Raw genomic sequence first — 17,319 nt, forward strand, 5'->3', positions numbered from 1 at the left:
GTTAACATGTCAGCCTGAGACGGTGCTCTCTGGTGCTTTTAAGGCAGAGTGAGGCGTCTGAGGACTGAAGAATCTGCTAATATGTTTTTGTGCACTTCTTTCTGCACACTTGGGTCACACTGCTGATTTACTGGAGGTCTGGTGGAGAAGTACGGGGAAAAAGAAAATGGGTAATTTGTGGCTGAAAATCAGCTCTTTGAAACTTATTGTGGAGATAATTGCTTTAGTAAATGACAACCACTTCTGTTCCGCCTGCCTGGGGTCTAGGCAAAAATGATAGTAATAGATTTGGAAGTCAGAGCAGGCTTGCTTCCAGCTAGTCTTATCCTCACGTGATCTCTAATTCTTGAACCTGGAATGGAAATGAGGAGAGCACAAGAAAAGACGTAACAGTCGTAGAACTAGGTGAACCATTGTCACCGTGCATTCTTTGTGTACCCCAGACCAACTTCCAAGGGATGGGGAACACGGAGCCCTCATAGGCGTTTGAGGAACTCTAGAGCTAAAAACATCTTTTTTTCTGCTTTTAAGGCAGAACTCCTATAGGCAATAAATGTTCTAGATTTTCCTTGCACTGTCCTTGAGAAAGGGACACTTAGGTAAAGATGGTCTTCTGGTATCTCTGTTCCAGATGAGCAGAGTGAAGTGTGGCGTGCTATCAGGAGCTGAAAAAAGAGAATCTTCACAAGGTCTTGCAATCAGGGTGAAACAAAGCCTGCATCAAACTGCAGAACCAATAGAAATGCAGAAGTCCCAGGAGGCCCCAGGGTAAACATTGAGTGGTAGTACCTTGATGGACAAGCACAACAGCTGATCCTTAGCTATTGAGACATTCTAATATCTACCAGGACTTAGGTGTAACTGGAGAGATGAGACCCAATATGTACAACATAAACTCTGAGAAACATAAGGGCTGCCTAATGCAGAAGAGGTTCTATTCCCACCATATAATAGTACAGACACAAAGGAAAAAAGCTCGTAAATAAAAGTAGTCATATTTCCCCCATGTGTTTAGGGCCTCAGGATTTGTGTCTTCTTACATTTTGCCATCAATATGAAGAAGTGTCTGAAGTTTCTAGACAGTTTGTTCCTACAGATGAAACTGACCTTTCTGCGTATAATTTTTTACATGTATTGAAAGACACCTCTGTACTGTTGTTTCCAGTGAAACACCTGCTCTCTGTGTTTGCTACAGAGGCACACAAACCTCCCCAGCAGGTTCAGCCCTCCAAGTCTCCACCCTCTGGCTAGCTCTTAAACACAAGTGTTAGCTTGTCAGTAGACTCACCTGTTTCTGTGGACAGTCTTGTTCGAGTACTTCTTTTCTCAAAAATCATGCCTAAAGATTTCCCTTGTAATAAAGGCAAATACTGAAAACCAAATACAAAGGATGGTTAAAATGCAAAGTACACTTATTAGCCAACATCAAGAATTATATTTCAACATGCTAATAAAAACACATATCAAGTATCTACTACTTCTGAATAAGTGGTCATGACATTGTTTAAAACTGAGTTTAAAGGTGTGTCTTATTCACTATACACAAATTATTAGCATAGATTAGAAATATGAAATATGATTTTTGGATACAGGTTTCTCATGTAGCCCAGGCTAGCCCTGAACTTCCTGTGTAGTAGAGGCAGGCTTCGAACTCCTGATCATTTTTATCACCACCTCTTAAGACCTAGAGTTACAGGTGAGTGTCACTATGCTTGAGATACAGTATTACTGATTAGTGGGTTCAATTTGGGAGCTTGTTCCAAAGTATAATAATTCACACTGGAATTATTATCTTATTGAACTATATAAAAATCCTCATAAAAATTTCAGTGATGAAGGTGTTTGATTCAGAAGAACTTTCTCAGTTAGCAAGATCCTGCTCTGTCCAACATGGTACACTAAGAGTCCCACTTAGTACACTGATGATCCCTAGTTTTTAGCTTCATGTTCCTTAGTCTCCCTCATGAGAGAACATAAAGGCTCTGTTCCTAAAGTCATTTGAAATCACTCTGGGAGCTTAAGCATTGGGTGGAGCTGTTCCTCTGTCCTCTTGTATTATTGGACTTCTGCCTAGGATGCATTCTCTTCTTCTGTTCTCCAATCAGCAAAGCATTAAGGGGCAATGGTCTGTGACCTAAGGATGCCTTTCCCCCCATTTCAGGTGTTCTATGAAAACATCAGCCCATAGAAGTCGGAGTGTCTCTTGGTCTCTTTGGAACTTAGAGAGCTAGCCAACTAGGTAAGAAAGTCAGACCAAATCTTAAAAGGTAACTAACAAATACTTTGAGCCATGCAAAATGACACATCTGAGCACTGGGGAGACAGAGACAGGTGGATCTCTGTGAGTTTGAGGCTACCCTGATTTACATATCAAGTTCCAGGTCACCCAAAACTGCTGAGACCAAGTCTCATAAGCAAACAAACAAAGAAACAAACAACATTTGAACACATTCGGAATACAAATCTGCTTTCACAATTAAGCATTCTAAATGAAATCATTGCATTAGCATTTAGAAACATAAATTGCTCAAAATGCAGAACAATGCCCATGGTTAAGCACCACATTCAATTTCATCCCCTATTTGACTAGAATTTACTTGTCTCTTTATAATTGGAATGTTTTTAAACATAATTTCATCATTATGAATATCATCCTAATGATGAGCATATATATATATATATATATATATATATATATATATAATTATCCAGAACAGAAGTGTGTTGCTAAAACAACATATTATCTTTAACTTTTAGCTGATAAAAAACACAGAGTAAAGGTATATATAAGAATAAAATCTTTCTAGACAAATGATATCTCAGTTTCAGATCTAGTTAGGTATGAATTTAAGCATTCATCTAAAAGAAAAATTGCAAGGACTTGTCATAGAATAACTGCCTTTCATGCATGTTTACAGGCCTGGACACTCAGTGCCAAGTGACTACTTTGCCTGTGAGGTTTCATTACTTAGCTACCATTCAGGAATTTTAATCTACCCTCTTTTCCTTCTGCTTTAGGAAAGCTTCATCAAAAGGGGCCATTGGTTTGTAATGGAAGAGAAGAAAAGGCAAATATCACATACCTCTCCTTTCTGCTTGATCCTGAATTTCAGATCTGCAGAGAGCCATAGCATGTACTGAATCTCCTCTCCTGTGAAGTGCTTTAGGGTGAGGAGGTCACGGCCTTTCAGCTGTACTTGACTCTGGACTGGTTTCCCACACCTACAAAAGAAGGGAGAAGTCAGAAGAGGACTGTGTGTATTAAAAAAGAACAAACAATGCTGTGGGGTGGTCCATTGTCCTATCCTTGGAATCCAAGCATAGCAGATTACATGGTGCAGTATGTCTCTCTGCAAAACGTTAATAAAATTAATGTAGCTCTGGTTTCCATTTTACATATGCAGTAATTGTTATGCTTGAGAGAAAAAAAGGACTTTGTGGAAAGAAATCAAATTCAGACACACTTGAATTAGCTTGCTGGACAACTTTGCTGCTTATTAAACCACACAGCCTCAAGCATGTTACCCAACCTCTCTCTAGCTGTTTCTCATCAACAAAAAGAGTGTAGTTATTTACATCATGTGAACCCATGCTCAGCATAATATCCATTATGTAGAGCTTACCTGCTGTTATTGAAATCGGTGCAAGAGCTTTGTAATGCACAACAGAAAAGTGTGTCATTTACCCCTACTACTGTCATATAGCTTTGTGAAGACTTGTACTCCTTTCGACACTGGATGAAACCACAGCTGGCCCTGGAGATTTTCTTGTGTCATGCAGAAAGAGGTTTTAAAGTTCTCTGGCTATTTTTTTTTTTGTATTCCAGGAATGAGAGTAAAATAATAAACAATAATAATATAACAATGGTAATGATTTCTTAGCTTGACAAATTCTTTGCAAATTGACACCTTTTGCCTTCAGCTCATATCTGATTCAGATTGACCTCCTTTACTGGTGGAAGACAAGCCTAAGACTTGTTCGCTCTGTTTCTTTTCCTGCAGTTCCTCAAGGTGAGGTCAATTTGAGAGCAAATCTAATTGGTTTCTAGTTTTCTCATTTTGGTGTAGGTGTTTGAGGGTGACTGTTTATGTTGTATTTATGGACGTCTTCTAGAGGGACTCTTCCAGAACAGTTTTTGATGAAGATAAAACCAATTCCTAGGTTATTAAAGGTTTTATGTTTATCCAGCCACCACCACCCCAATGGAATCTTCTTCCCTATCTAGGACATCACTTGTCATGATGAGAAACAATACCCTTCTACAAGTTCTTTTGCTTATCACCCGCACACCCCCCCTAGCTGACAAGATTAAGGTCCATTTTACTAAAGACTCCTCTTTGAATCTGCCATCAAAACAGTGAACTAGTTAGTAACTATTATTTTCTTCTTCCTGCCTAAGTAACTTAGTACCCTTTGACGAACATCTCTCATTCTTCCATCTCAGCATAATAACCACTGTTCTACTCTCAATCTCTAAGTTCAACTTTTTCCTATTTCATATACAAGTCAGATCCTGAAGTATATGTCTCTCCTTTCATGACTTATTTCACTTACTATATAGTACTCACGGTTAGACTGTGTTGCCTCAAATGCAAGAATTTCTTGAATATTTACAGGAAGAATAGTATGTGTATGTGTATGTATGCTGTACATCACAATCCACCCATCTGTTGATGAATACTTAGGCTGTTTCCTTATCTTGGCTTTTGTGTATAATGTCTGTCAAAATGGCTGGAGTTTCATATTTAAAAAAAATTCCTTGTTAATCTCCATCCTCTTGGCTTGGTTTCTGTAGCCCATTTTATAATATGTAAGCGATAATGTATATATCATTTAACTGATTTTTTTAAATAAAACTGCTTTGCAAGTCTGTGTGGGGGATTCTGACTTCTAGGTTGACTCACTGAGAACAATGTCAGTATTGGCTTAGCCTCGGTACAAACAGGAATAGACCTTCTTAGCATCCTGTTCATTTGAGGATCAGAGTATGAAATGACCAGCTTGTATTAAATTGTTCCCAGTGTCATGCTGCTATCTGTATTTAATGACAACTGATTCAAATCACACTGGGTGGGATGAATATCAATTAGAAAGACTGAGAAACTGTGGGAAAATTGATTTAGCATATCTACTGCCCATTAGATTTTACAAGGAGCATACAGAAATGCTACAAGATGATCATACTTGAATTCAATCATAAGAAAACAATTTGGGTATATATTCTGTTGAAACTTATGTATACATTTTGGCAACATGATGTGATCATAGGTATGACAATCACAAATTCACTCAAGTTGTTAATTCCAATCTATAATCTATGATAACTTGGACAAATTTCACTAAATAACTGTCTAGCAGAACTGGCTTGTTTTTCTAAGTTCAATAAATGTGTACATATTTTTAGAACACATGGTAGGACTATACCTTTCAGAATTTTGAATTAATAAGAGTAATTCCACATGAATTGACAGTTTGTGGGGGAGTTTCTAATCAGTTGGCTGTTTTGATATGAGTTACTAATGATGTATTTCACTACATATAGAAAGAAATTCATCTTTTCAGTTTTTGTGTGGAACAATATTTTGGCCAACATTCCTATTTCAGTGATGTAAGACTCTTCAACTTTATCAAATACATAAATAATACACTCTGCATGAGGCACTTGTTTTAAAGCAGTCATCTCCAAAATTTTGGGTAACTTTCAGTGTGGGGCCCGAGAGATGACTGAGTGGTCATTTGTGTTCACTGTTCTTGTAGAGAACTCAGGGTTGGCTCCCAGGATACATATGGTAGGTCATACTACCTGTAACTCCAGTACCACAGAATCTGATGTCCTGACCTTCACAGGCTTCTAAAATTGTGTGGTACACATACAGACACAAGGGCATTTTAGAAATATTTATAAATTTTTTAAACATAAATCTGTAAAATACACTTTATTTACACAAAAGAACTGTTTTGCCATGGCTTCAATTGGGCTTAGTATTTTCTGTAAGCATTCAAGAGTTAGCATAGTGGCATATTATGTATATTACAAAGCATAGTAAAAATTAAAAGTAAAATATTTAGACTAAGAATAACAAAATACTTAAAATAATTATAAATATAGAAAACATTTTGCTACGAAATTTCTAGAACAGACTGTTCCTTTCTTCCTCTAGAATCCTAGATAAAAGCATATAAAACTCTGTACAATACCTCCATGCTTGTAAATCACACACCAGATAACTTTGATTCATAATATTTATGGAGAATATTAGATAATTTTTCATATTTTATTATTTTTCTCTCATATATTACATTCCAAATGCAGTTTCCCCTTCCTGCCCTCCCCCATTTTCTCTTCTCATCTCCCTTTTCCTTCAGATACATGCTCTCTGCACTTCCCCTTACTTAGGAAAGAGCAGGTCTCCCAGGGCATCAACCAAATATGGCAGAACAAACGACAGTAAGACCAGGCACGCGTTCTCACACCAAGGCTGGACAAGGCAACCAAATAGGAGGAAAGGGTCTCAATGGCAGACAAAAGAGTCAGAGACAACCTCACTTCCCCCCTGTCAGGAGTCCCACAAGAACATCAAGTTATACAACCATAACACTTGTGCAGAGGACCTAGGTCAGACCCAAACAGGCTCCCTGATCTCTGTGAGTCCACTTGGGTCCTGTCAGTTGATTCTGTGGGCCATGTTCTTGTGATGCCCCTGAACATTCTGGCTCCTCTAATCCTTCCTCCCTTTCCTCTGCAGGACTCCCCAAGAGCCCTACCTATTATTTGGCTGTGGGACTCTGCACCTGCTCCCATCAGTTGTGGGATAAATCTCTCTGGTCTCTATGATGATGATTTATGTTAGACTCAAGTCCCAGTATTCTCTGCAGACTGGACTAAGTGTAGGTCAGAGGTTTTGTGGTTGTGTTGGTGTCTCAGTCCCTCCATTTGAGACCTTGTTTATTTATAGATTCTGATGATACCAATTATTATTAGTCACATTAAGAAACACTTGGCATATATATGCACTGGTGCTGTTGAAAATTAAGTTTTTGACTAATTGTGCATTTCTAAGGCCAACTGCAGTGTTCTTCTGGGGTTCTGTAAAATAAGTTTTCTAAATCTGTAGACGTAGCTTAATCTTTATCATGTCACAATTAGGGAAGTTTTAAAAAAAACATTTTCTCCTGGAATATAAACAATGTATGATGGCAGGTGATAAACTCTTTAGACTTCATGTGTGATAACACATTACCATTATATGGTTTGAGACTTCCTCCAATGTTATTTTTAAAGGAAGAAATGTTAGGTTGGAAAACTCCACTGCCTGTGTTTCAGGAAATATAGGAAATATCACTTTAGCTGCTGGATTAACATCCATTAACAACAGGAACAAACAGAAACCCATGGGCTCATTTTAAGGCTTCAGTTTGGGCCTAGTCTTCAAGCTCAGGAATCTGGTTATTTTTGGAATCCACAAAATTTGGATTTTCAAACTTGTCTCCTTAAAGGATTCACTATCCTTGTTCTTCCTACCATCCTCTGAAGGATTCTCTAACCTCTGAGCATTCACTGAATTTACAGTCTCAGTAAAACAAACAACATCAAAGCTATAGATGAGAGATGCAGTGGTGGCTCAGCTGGATGATCTTCTAGGAGACCCAGATTCAATCCCTAGCACCAACATGGTACTTCACAAACATCTCTAACTCCAGTTCCAGAGCATCTGGCACCCTCTTTTAACCTCTACAATAATAATAATAATAGTAGTAGTAGTAATAATAGTAATAATAATAATAATGAAAACTATAGACTTTGTATTGTATAGTTCTGGTTGAGTTTCATGAAATGAAAAGAGTATTTTTTTCAAAGACCTTAAATTTTATTCCTAATTTCTGTGACAAAACAAAACAAAACAAAACAAAAAGCAAAACCCTGAGGACCAATGCCTTTTAGTGATTTAAAACTTCTAACTTCTAGATCTTATTACTCCTTTTTAAGAAAGACAGGATAAAAAAGGACAGAGAAACAGGCAGACAGATGGACAGACTGAAGGAGGAAGGGAGAAAGAGACACACACACACACAGAGAGAGAGAGAGAGAGAGAGAGAGAGAGAGAGAGAGAGAGAGAGAGAGAGAAGGAAGGAAGGAAGGAAGGAAGGAAGGAAGGAAGGAAAGGAAAGGAAAGGAAGGAAGGAAGGAAGGAAGGAAGGAAGGAAGGAAGAAAGAAAGAAAGAAAGAAAGAAAGAAAGAAAAAAAAAGGAAGGAAGGAAGGAAGGAAGGAAGGAAAGAAAGAAAAGGTTGAAAGTCTTCCAGATCTCCTCATATTTGTTCTCGAATATGTCAAAAGTCAAAAGCTCATGTTCAGGCTTAGGGTCAGTGCCCTACCACTGAGACTCATTGTAAGATGCTGATATTGATGTTTCTCCACTGACAGAAGATTTGAGTACAAAAGTACAAGGGGCAAATAAACATCATGTTCGACTATCTTTTGGTCAAAGCCTTTAATGTTTAATTTATATACAACAGAAACTATGAATTCTTCCCACTGAGTGTGAAGGACAGCATATTCTCTCTACAACACATGCTAGATTCTCAACAGCTGCAGGTGATAATGTTGCCCTGACCCATTGCCCAGAGAATGTACTAGCAACAACCAGGAGCGGATACACTTTCCCCACTGAAAGCTCCTTGTGTCATTTTTTTGGCTTTGTTTTGCAGGAAGAAAATCTACTCTCCATAAATGTTGCAGTAGAAAATACCGTCTTAATAATTACAACTACTGCACCATACAGAAAGTTCAGAACTTTTTTGGGTAGCATAACTATCCCAGAGTTTTACTGCTGTGAACAGACACCATGACCAAGGCAAGTCTTATAAAGAACAACATTTAACTCAGGCTGGCTTATAGGTTCAGAGGTTCAGTCCATTGTCTTCAAGGTGGGAAGATGGCAGCATCCAGGCTGGCATGGTGCAAGAGGAACTGAGAGTTCTACATCTTCATCTGAAGGCTAAATCTTCACTGGAAGACTGACTTACAGGTGGCTAGGGTGAGGGTCTTAAGCCCACACCCCCAGTGACACACCTACTCCAACAAAGCCACACCTCCTAATAGTGCCACTCCCTGGGCCAAGCATGTATAAACCATCACAATAACTCAAACTTCATATCCATATTCTGCATTCTTCAGCCTCTCATAACCATGGCAGCAGTCCCTGATTCACCAAGCACAGACTATTTCAGAATTGATGTGTGTGTGTGTGTGAAATTATGTAGTACCTGCCCTTCTGCGGCTGGCTGAGTTAACTCAGTATAAGATCCTCTAGTGCTTTATAAAAGATGAGATGTCATTTTCTGCCTCTGCATGGTAGTGTTAGATTATAAATAACTGTTAAGTCTGAAACAAGACAAAACTAACCTTGATAATTAGTGGGAAAATCACTATTATGATGTGACTTCTAAAAAATCATTGCCAAAGCATTAAAAGCTCACTTATTTTCCACTATAGATGTTCAAAGAATCCCAAAAGCACCATAGCAGATGTATCTTTAATATACTGGAATTAATACTCTGGAATATATATATATATATATATATATATATATAGAGAGAGAGAGAGAGAGAGAGAGAGATAGAGAGATAGAAAGTTAGATAGATAGATAGATAGATAGATAGATAGATAGATAGATAGATAGATAGAACCTTGAAATACCTTTCTTCATAACATCTACAAAGAATAGTTTACACTGTGCTTGGTTTCTTATCATTCATCTTTCAAAAGAGAGCAAGCATCATTTCTATTATTTGGTGAATTCTCATGTTTTTTTTTCTAAGAACAGATTAACTTCTAATGGTTTGTTCTTTGCACATTCAAGGTTGTTTATTATTTCTCAGAATTCCCTTAGTATCATGTATGTAGTCAGGACCACTTCCTCATAGTCAATTTCGTTTTTTCCTTTCAACTGTTTTCTGCATTTATGGTAATACATTATTCCTCACTGAGTTGCTCTCCGGCTGTATAATTAGTGTCTTTCACACAGAGGCTCAATCACCAATCCTATTGCCAATTGTTTGTTCTACAGTTTCAAGTAGATTCAATTCAAAGACTTGTGAGGCATGCAGAATAATTAATTGTGGCCTAGGATATTGCTAAAGCTGAAACCCCCCCCCCTAGGACTCACTCAGCTACTCTGTGACAACATTTGTTCTGCTGAGAACAATGAATGGGCATGCATTCAGAAATGAGAGCACTATTATTGTACATCCTACACATATCTCTGTAAGTGCCTAGACCTAGGAAAAATGATGGGAGAAACAGATGGGATCCATGTATGGCCACAGCATCAAGATGGCTGAATTTTATGCATGGTAATAATGACCCACAAGCTCCTTTTTGACAAAATAAGTTGCCATAATTCTCAGTGCCAAAAAGAGTAGATAAGTAGGTATGTTACATTTTAAGACACCAATATATGAGGGCTTGACTTACTTGGAAGAAAAAAGAGTAAATGTAGTCAACTGATAAAGAGAGTCTACTGTTTATACCATTCAAAATTCATTAGAGTGGTCATTACGGTTCTGAATTCTATCCAGGAGGTGGGGCAGGAAATGTTAGCTTGGGAAAAAGTTGTTTTTCATAGATATCAAGAACTAACCAGGAAAGTGTATCATTAGAAGGAAAGCAAACACAATGGCCTCAGTTTAACTCCTATCCTGTTTATTATCAACTCATAGAACTTGCCTTGGCTACAAAATGAAATTGCCACACCTCTTTCCTAAGCTCAGAAAACTTACAGAAAAGCACAAGAGCTCCACAACTGGACTATATGAAGATGCCTCTGACACAAACCTCTTTTCTCCTGTTCCTTAGAAAACATTGTCCTGTTAAAGGCGCTGGCCTAAAGTTACTAAGTCCCATTTCCAATCAGACCCAGCCCACTTTAGCTCATGGAAACCAAAGCAAGGCTTAAATCACTTTTTTAAAAGGAGATTAATTTTATTTTTGTTTGTGTGAGTGGTAGAGAGGTATACATGCATGGAGGAGCTGGTGCCTGCTCAAGCTATGGGCCCTGGAACCCCCTGGAGACAGAGTTATAGAAGTTTGTAAACTGTGCCAGATATAGGTGCTAGGATCCAAATTCAAGCAAGACCTGCAAGAACAATACAGGCTCTCACCCACTGAGTCCTCCTCCAGCACCACACAAACCACTTTTTATTTTTTCCATGAAGTATTTACCTTTCCTGTACTAAATTACATAAAGAAGAAAATAAAATTAAAAAAAAGAGTCACCTCTCAAATCAGATCTGAGTTACCTTACTATTCTTTCTTTCTTAGAAATACATTTTATCTTATTTTATTTTCTCTTATTGAAACACTGGGTACCTCGGGGCTTTTCATATGCCAGAAAAGCCCCCTACCAGTGAGTTACCTCTACAAGTCACATACTAACATTCTTCTGTTCACATATAGCAGAACAAATACAATCCTAGAGCCAATGAGAATCATGTACAGGTCTCCCTTCACAGATATCAAGGTGATGTGGGTACTAATTATGTGGAGTTGCGATTTACCCAATATATGCATGAATCTAAATATATTTTACCTTGTAAATATATACAAATAGTATGCGCCAAAATCAAAGCGAAAATCAAGTAAGATTTAAAAGCCAATTTGCAGTCTAATTAGAGCTACAGCCTTCGAGAAAAGCAAAATTAGTTCCTTACATTATATCATTCGAAAAAAATATCAATGCAGAGGCTTCTTAGCCTCACCAAATCACTGAATAGTAAGATGCCAAGTGAAGGTTACAGGTTAGTTTTACCTATATACCTAAGTAGAAGAAGCGGACGAGCTACTGGCACATTAAAGCCTTTCATCACTCCAGTCCGCATTCCCCACTCCTGACAAGTTATTTAGGAGCTGGGGAAGACTTGGCTGTGTTCTCTGGTATTGGAAGAGAAACTGCATGATTTGAGTAAAATGTGTGCAGTTAGAAACTGACTTTTCCAGAGCAGGAAACACTTAAATGGTAAATGACCCCCTGGTCCCTATGGAGAATTGGCCATGAAGACTTCAGCTTCTGCAGACCGGAAAGAGAGTCAATGGGTCATAATGGCTGAGCTCCTGCTGCTTCTTGATGTTGCAGTAATGTGAAAGTTAGGATGTGTTTCTTTATTTTTGTTTATATTTACATATTTTGGCTTTCTAAAAAAAAGGTTACCTGTTCTCATTAGTTTGGAGGGATCAAAGGGCCAAAGTAGGAAAACTACTTTTTTAAAGTATTTGGGCTGCAGTTCTAGCTAAGCTCAGACACAGTAATAAACTATGACCTTGAGAAGGTCATCTGTCAGCTCTGACCTCACTTTCTTAGCTGAAAAGCTAAACTAAGTCAATGGCTCTTTAAGCTTCCCCCCCCCAAAGCATCCATGAAGTTAATGAACATGAGAATTTGCACTATCTACTTAAATCCCATTCACTTTCTTTAAAAGGCACATTAGAAAGAAGTCAAGAGACTTTGTTTTCACAAAACCCTTGAATGGATTCTGCTGGTGTGAACAGAAATCCTCAAGTCCTGCTCTGAATTCACAAACTTTTTGCCCTAGCAGTTATAATAACTTCTTAACAAAAATTATTTGAAACCTTCCCTATTGGTGCTATCTACCCATATTCACTAAAAATCAGTGTTGATAACTCAGTGACTCTTTCTGAAACATTTTAGAACATCAATATGCCAAATTGTGGAGAGACTTTGAGAACTGAAGACTGTAGAGAGCAGGACTAGCTTTGTGTGGAAGTATTATTCAAAGCTTGAAAATATCTCTTTACTAAAACACGAGAATACTGAAAATATATGGCTTCCATTATTTTAGTTAAATTGCAAAATGGTAGGCTAGAAACGAACAACAAACAACAACAACAACAACAACAAAACCCCCCAAAAGCAGTTTGCCAAAGGAGATCCTGTATCTCCATTCCCCTTTGGCCCATGCCTTGTATTGTTTTCTGAAGTCAGAATAGAAAAAAAAAAAAAAAACGTTTTAGGCATTTTAATTTTTGACATTAAAACACAAAGATCATTCAGTTCTGTCTCTCTTCCTGTCTCTCTGGGCACAGTCTGCGATCACTTCACTTGAGTGTCTGTGGGGGCGGGGGATGAAGGAAGCATAATGAGTTATGTGAGCCTTTATGGAGGTCTGGAATGAAATACCCGAAAACCAGTCACCTCCGGCTCCAATCTATAACCTCCACAGAATTGGCTGGCTTAGCTCAATATTCTCTGAAGAAATTTCTATTTGGAAGATGAAATTGAAGTGAACTTATAAATTGGTCTTCTCTGACAAAGAAAGGGATTTTTAGTGGTTTCTTTAAAAGCTATAAGTAGTTTTCCTAACAGGCAACAAATCACAGAACGCTATTATCCCAACTCAGCCAGCCTCCACAAGCACATGCTAAGATGGCAGGCGTGCCTGCTGATTTGCTATTTTCACCATCTCTGGTGTTTGATCGTATTGATTTTGTGCAAAAAGAAAAAGAGGAGAAAGAAAAATAATAATTGGCTAAAACCGATTGATCCAAGTGTCTGTGTGGATGGCTTCAGCCTCATTTCAGCTGTTACTGTATTAGACACGTAACGAGACATGACTATTCACTTCCAAACTTCTCAATCTCAGCTCTTGTGGCACTGCCAAATCTTAAGCACACATTTCTCTAATGGTAAATTCAGATGGGATGTTGTGTCACAGGGATCCTCTACTTTCCTCCAGAGACGGAAAGGAGAGAAAAGTCAAATTTGGGTAAAGCAAAAGTGTTAACAGTATGACAAGGAGCTTTTCTTTGTTATGAAGGAGCCCTGTCAAAGTCTGAGGGTCGTGACGGAGACCAGAAGCTTGGAGTAAATCTATGTGGCAGACAATATGCCTAAATAAGGCAGAAGGGATGCCGAATACACACGCTACTTGAGAATACCCTATGCAAACCATTTCTGTGTCAATCCATAGCTCCTGCGTCATTGCAATGAAATAAACAAAATAAACAACTTAAGAGAGAAAATCATCTTCTTCAGACTTTCAGGAATTTCAGTTCTTTCTGTTGGAAAAGATGCATCAAATAGAAGTAGCTCACATCACGGTGGCCAGAAAGCAGAGCGAACTGGCAAGAGTTCCCAATGAGATAGTTCTGACACATCTCGAGCTGTGCTTTAGTAACCTTCTACCAGCTGCTGCTCCACTCCCTCAAGTTAAAGACACAAACCATTGCATTGTGTTATGTTAGTTTTAAATGGGCCCATACTATTGAGTTTCTCAAAAGTCTAGTTGGATCTCATATTTTCAAAAAGCTAAATACAGATTTGGGCTGGTTTCCCTGGATTTTCCTCCAGATCCTATTTAGTTTTAGAAGTGGCTAACTAGGGTTTTTAGAAATGCAATCTGGCTAGCAGATATCAAGGGGGGAATATCAGTGCTGAGGCTGGTATACACCAAGAAAATATTAGTAGTGATCAAAAATGGCAACTATTTGACAGAGGTTTTACTTGTAAAATTTAATGTGCTATAATGACAAAAAATCATGTGTGTGTATATATATATATGCTAAAAGGGATATATGGCTAAGCTTTAAAATTGGTTATTTATTCACCATAGTATCTTCAATTCAGTTAAAAACTATGGAGTAAATTGTAATCACCCTTTTATCTGATGTTACTCAGTGAGATGGAATGAAAAACAGGGAGCACTCATCTATTATATTCCAGGTTTTGCACAAATTATTATTACTGGATTGACTATCACTGGAGTGTGACTTCATGTGGCTGGAGGAATGAAGTATCTTTTGTCCTAGTTAGGGTTCCTAATGCTGTAAGAAACACCTTGGCCAAAGCAACTTGGATAAGCTAGGCTTTCTTTGGATCACAATTTTACATTGCCATCCATCATTGAAGGAAATCAGGACCGGAACTCAAACAAGGCGGGAACCTGGAGATGGGAGCTGATGTAAAGGCCATGGAAGAGTGATACTTACTGGCTTGTTCCCAATGGCTTGTTCAACCTGTTTTCTTATAATAAATAGAATAACAAGCCCTGGGGTGGGACCACCCACAATGGGGTGGGCACTTCCCATCAATCGCTAATTAAGAAAATGCCCTCAAGGCTTGCCTATAGCTCAGTTTTTTGGAGGCATTTTCTCAATTGAGACACCCTCCTCTCCAAGGACTCTACCTTGTCTCAAGTTGATATAAAACTAGCCAGTGTGCCTTATCTACCATTGCATTTTAACATAAAGCATAGTAAATGAAACAAGATAGGTACTTGATAAGTATGCCATGAATGAATGACTGAATCACTCTATAATGTGGAGCATTTATTATACCCCTACCCATTGTGTAGGTGAAGAAACACTGTAGAAAAAGTTAGTGACTTGCTCAGGGTTCTGTAGCCAATTAGTAATGCTGAGTCTGGAACCCAGGTCTGTAGATTCTAAAACTTCAGGGTGAGACAATACCTTGAGAATCATTTCTATAGTTTGTTAAAGCCTGGGGTTTTTTTTTTTAAGTGATCTTTAAAGTTTATTTATATGATGTGACTGGTGCTAATGGATAGATCCCACAGTCTCTCTGGGCTCTAGTTATCCTGCCTAGAAAACAAGAGAATGGATAATCATGACTGGAGATCTCAGATAAGCCTAATAACATGGCATCAACTTACAATGTCATGAACAATATTTTGTTTGCATCTGAGAGCCTTATACTCACCAAAGAAGGGGTGCTAAAGACCCCATCTAGGTTCAGTGAATTTAGGTCTATCAGGTCGTTGAGAACAAGTAAGTCCAGGATCACCATCACAGATACATTTATTTTTTTATATATATAAAATTTAATTTTTATCTTGAAACTATAGACTATGCATATTTGCAAAGGAGACTGTACCAAACAATGATCAGAGAAGAATCATTTGCTTTATGCCTTTTCTCCTGTCTGGTCACTCAGAAACATAATGCTATCAGCCATGATTGCTGTTGCTTGCCGTCTCATATTGTTTCTATCCATGTATTTGCCATAGTCCACTTTGCCTTCCACAAATATATGAGCCCCCCTTTTCATATACTGATATGCCACATCTCTGAGCCTGGTTGAAATACTGGTATTCTGTGCCATGTCCTCTTTTGACTGACTTCACCCATTTGGTATACTTCAGTGTCCCCTGATCACCACATCTTATTGTTGCTAGAGGAAATATAGTGACTGGGTTTTTTCCTTCCACCTGTCTCATGACAGGGTCCTGACCTACTCGCCCAAGTAACTGAACACGATTCAGAGATTGTTCAAGAACTGGCTACTTCAGATTCATCTCTTACAAACTGATGAGAGACCAGTAACACAGGTCTTCAAAACATGGCTTCGATTTTTTTTTTTTTTTTTTACAATCTAATCTTTAGGCTTTTCCTGATGCACAAGCCACAGATACATTTCTTAAAAGTGAGAACCTTCCCTTAGTAATCCAGGGAGGTTGTTTTGCAGGTCGGCTTCAGCCAGTAGCTCATTTAGAATGTACACAAATGGGGGATGTTAAGAGCATTTAGTCTGCGGCACCTGCCCTGGGTAGCATGGTAAACTTCAACTACAGAATGAGGGAGAGGTGAAAGCCTAGCTAGAATTAGAGACAGCCGTTCTCGTGCAGCTGATAACTGCAGGGCTACACTTGCTTTGCTGAAAGAGGCATTCCCCTGCAGAACATAATTCCAAGTATCACTGTGACCAGATCCCAGTCTCTGTCACTTACCGAAAATGTCGAACCACGGAAGTGTGACCCTTTATACGAGCTGCATTGTTGAGCAGGATTCTCAAATTAGACAGCATCTTCTTTTGCTAGAGTCGAGGAGGAATCTATGGTCTACAGAGCTCCACAGGCAGGCAGGCAGTGGGGGCCACAGGCAAGCTAAGAATGCTTTCAGTTGCAGAGAGGGAGCAAAGGTCCGAGCACCCTTCCACTACCTTATCAGATCAGCCTAGTTAGAGATAGAGCAGGGCAGGGTGCAGGGGCACTTGAACTTTAAGCCTAACTCTGGGGTTGTTTTTTTAAAGAAAGACTCCTAATTCTTTCAGAGACCAGCTTCTTTATTTTTCATAATGTATTTATGCTGTCACTTGCTTGGATTAAAAATCAGCGGACAAGTACCCATTGAGCATGTAATATATGCGAGGCACTGCCGTGTTGGGGCTGTTAGGAAGGTACACTGAAATAACTCATTCAGAAGATGTAAATTGACAGTACAAAATCCCAGATGGAGCTCTGACAGCCCTGTGTATTCCTGCTGATTTCACTCTCCTACCTAGCACTGC

At 38.6% G+C, this 17,319-nt stretch overlaps 1 protein-coding gene and 1 pseudogene across 4 annotated transcripts in view; both read right to left on the reverse strand.

The window, feature by feature from the left end:
* Positions 1-16,836, reverse strand: part of OTC (ornithine transcarbamylase) — a gene marked incomplete at both ends in the record, with an annotated part of 63,407 nt that extends 46,571 nt beyond the window's left edge. For all 3 annotated transcript variants that reach the window (XM_080910949.1, XM_080910950.1, XM_080910948.1), the window contains 3 exons: positions 1,289-1,370; positions 3,084-3,222; positions 16,760-16,836. In XM_080910949.1, the coding sequence (XP_080767075.1) occupies positions 1,289-1,370; positions 3,084-3,222; positions 16,760-16,836 (298 nt within the window). The remainder of the gene's footprint in view (positions 1-1,288; positions 1,371-3,083; positions 3,223-16,759) is intronic.
* LOC308415764 (single-stranded DNA-binding protein, mitochondrial-like) lies at positions 15,937-16,699 on the reverse strand (annotated as a pseudogene). Its single transcript has 2 exons — positions 16,683-16,699; positions 15,937-16,362 (listed from the first exon to the last, which is right to left on the reverse strand). The product of its transcript is annotated as a single-stranded DNA-binding protein, mitochondrial-like (transcript).
* Positions 16,837-17,319: the final 483 nt, after the last annotated feature.

The sequence above is a fragment of the Micromys minutus genome (assembly GCF_963924665.1).
Source record: "Micromys minutus genome assembly, chromosome: X".
Classification (NCBI taxonomy): Eukaryota; Metazoa; Chordata; class Mammalia; order Rodentia; family Muridae; genus Micromys; species Micromys minutus.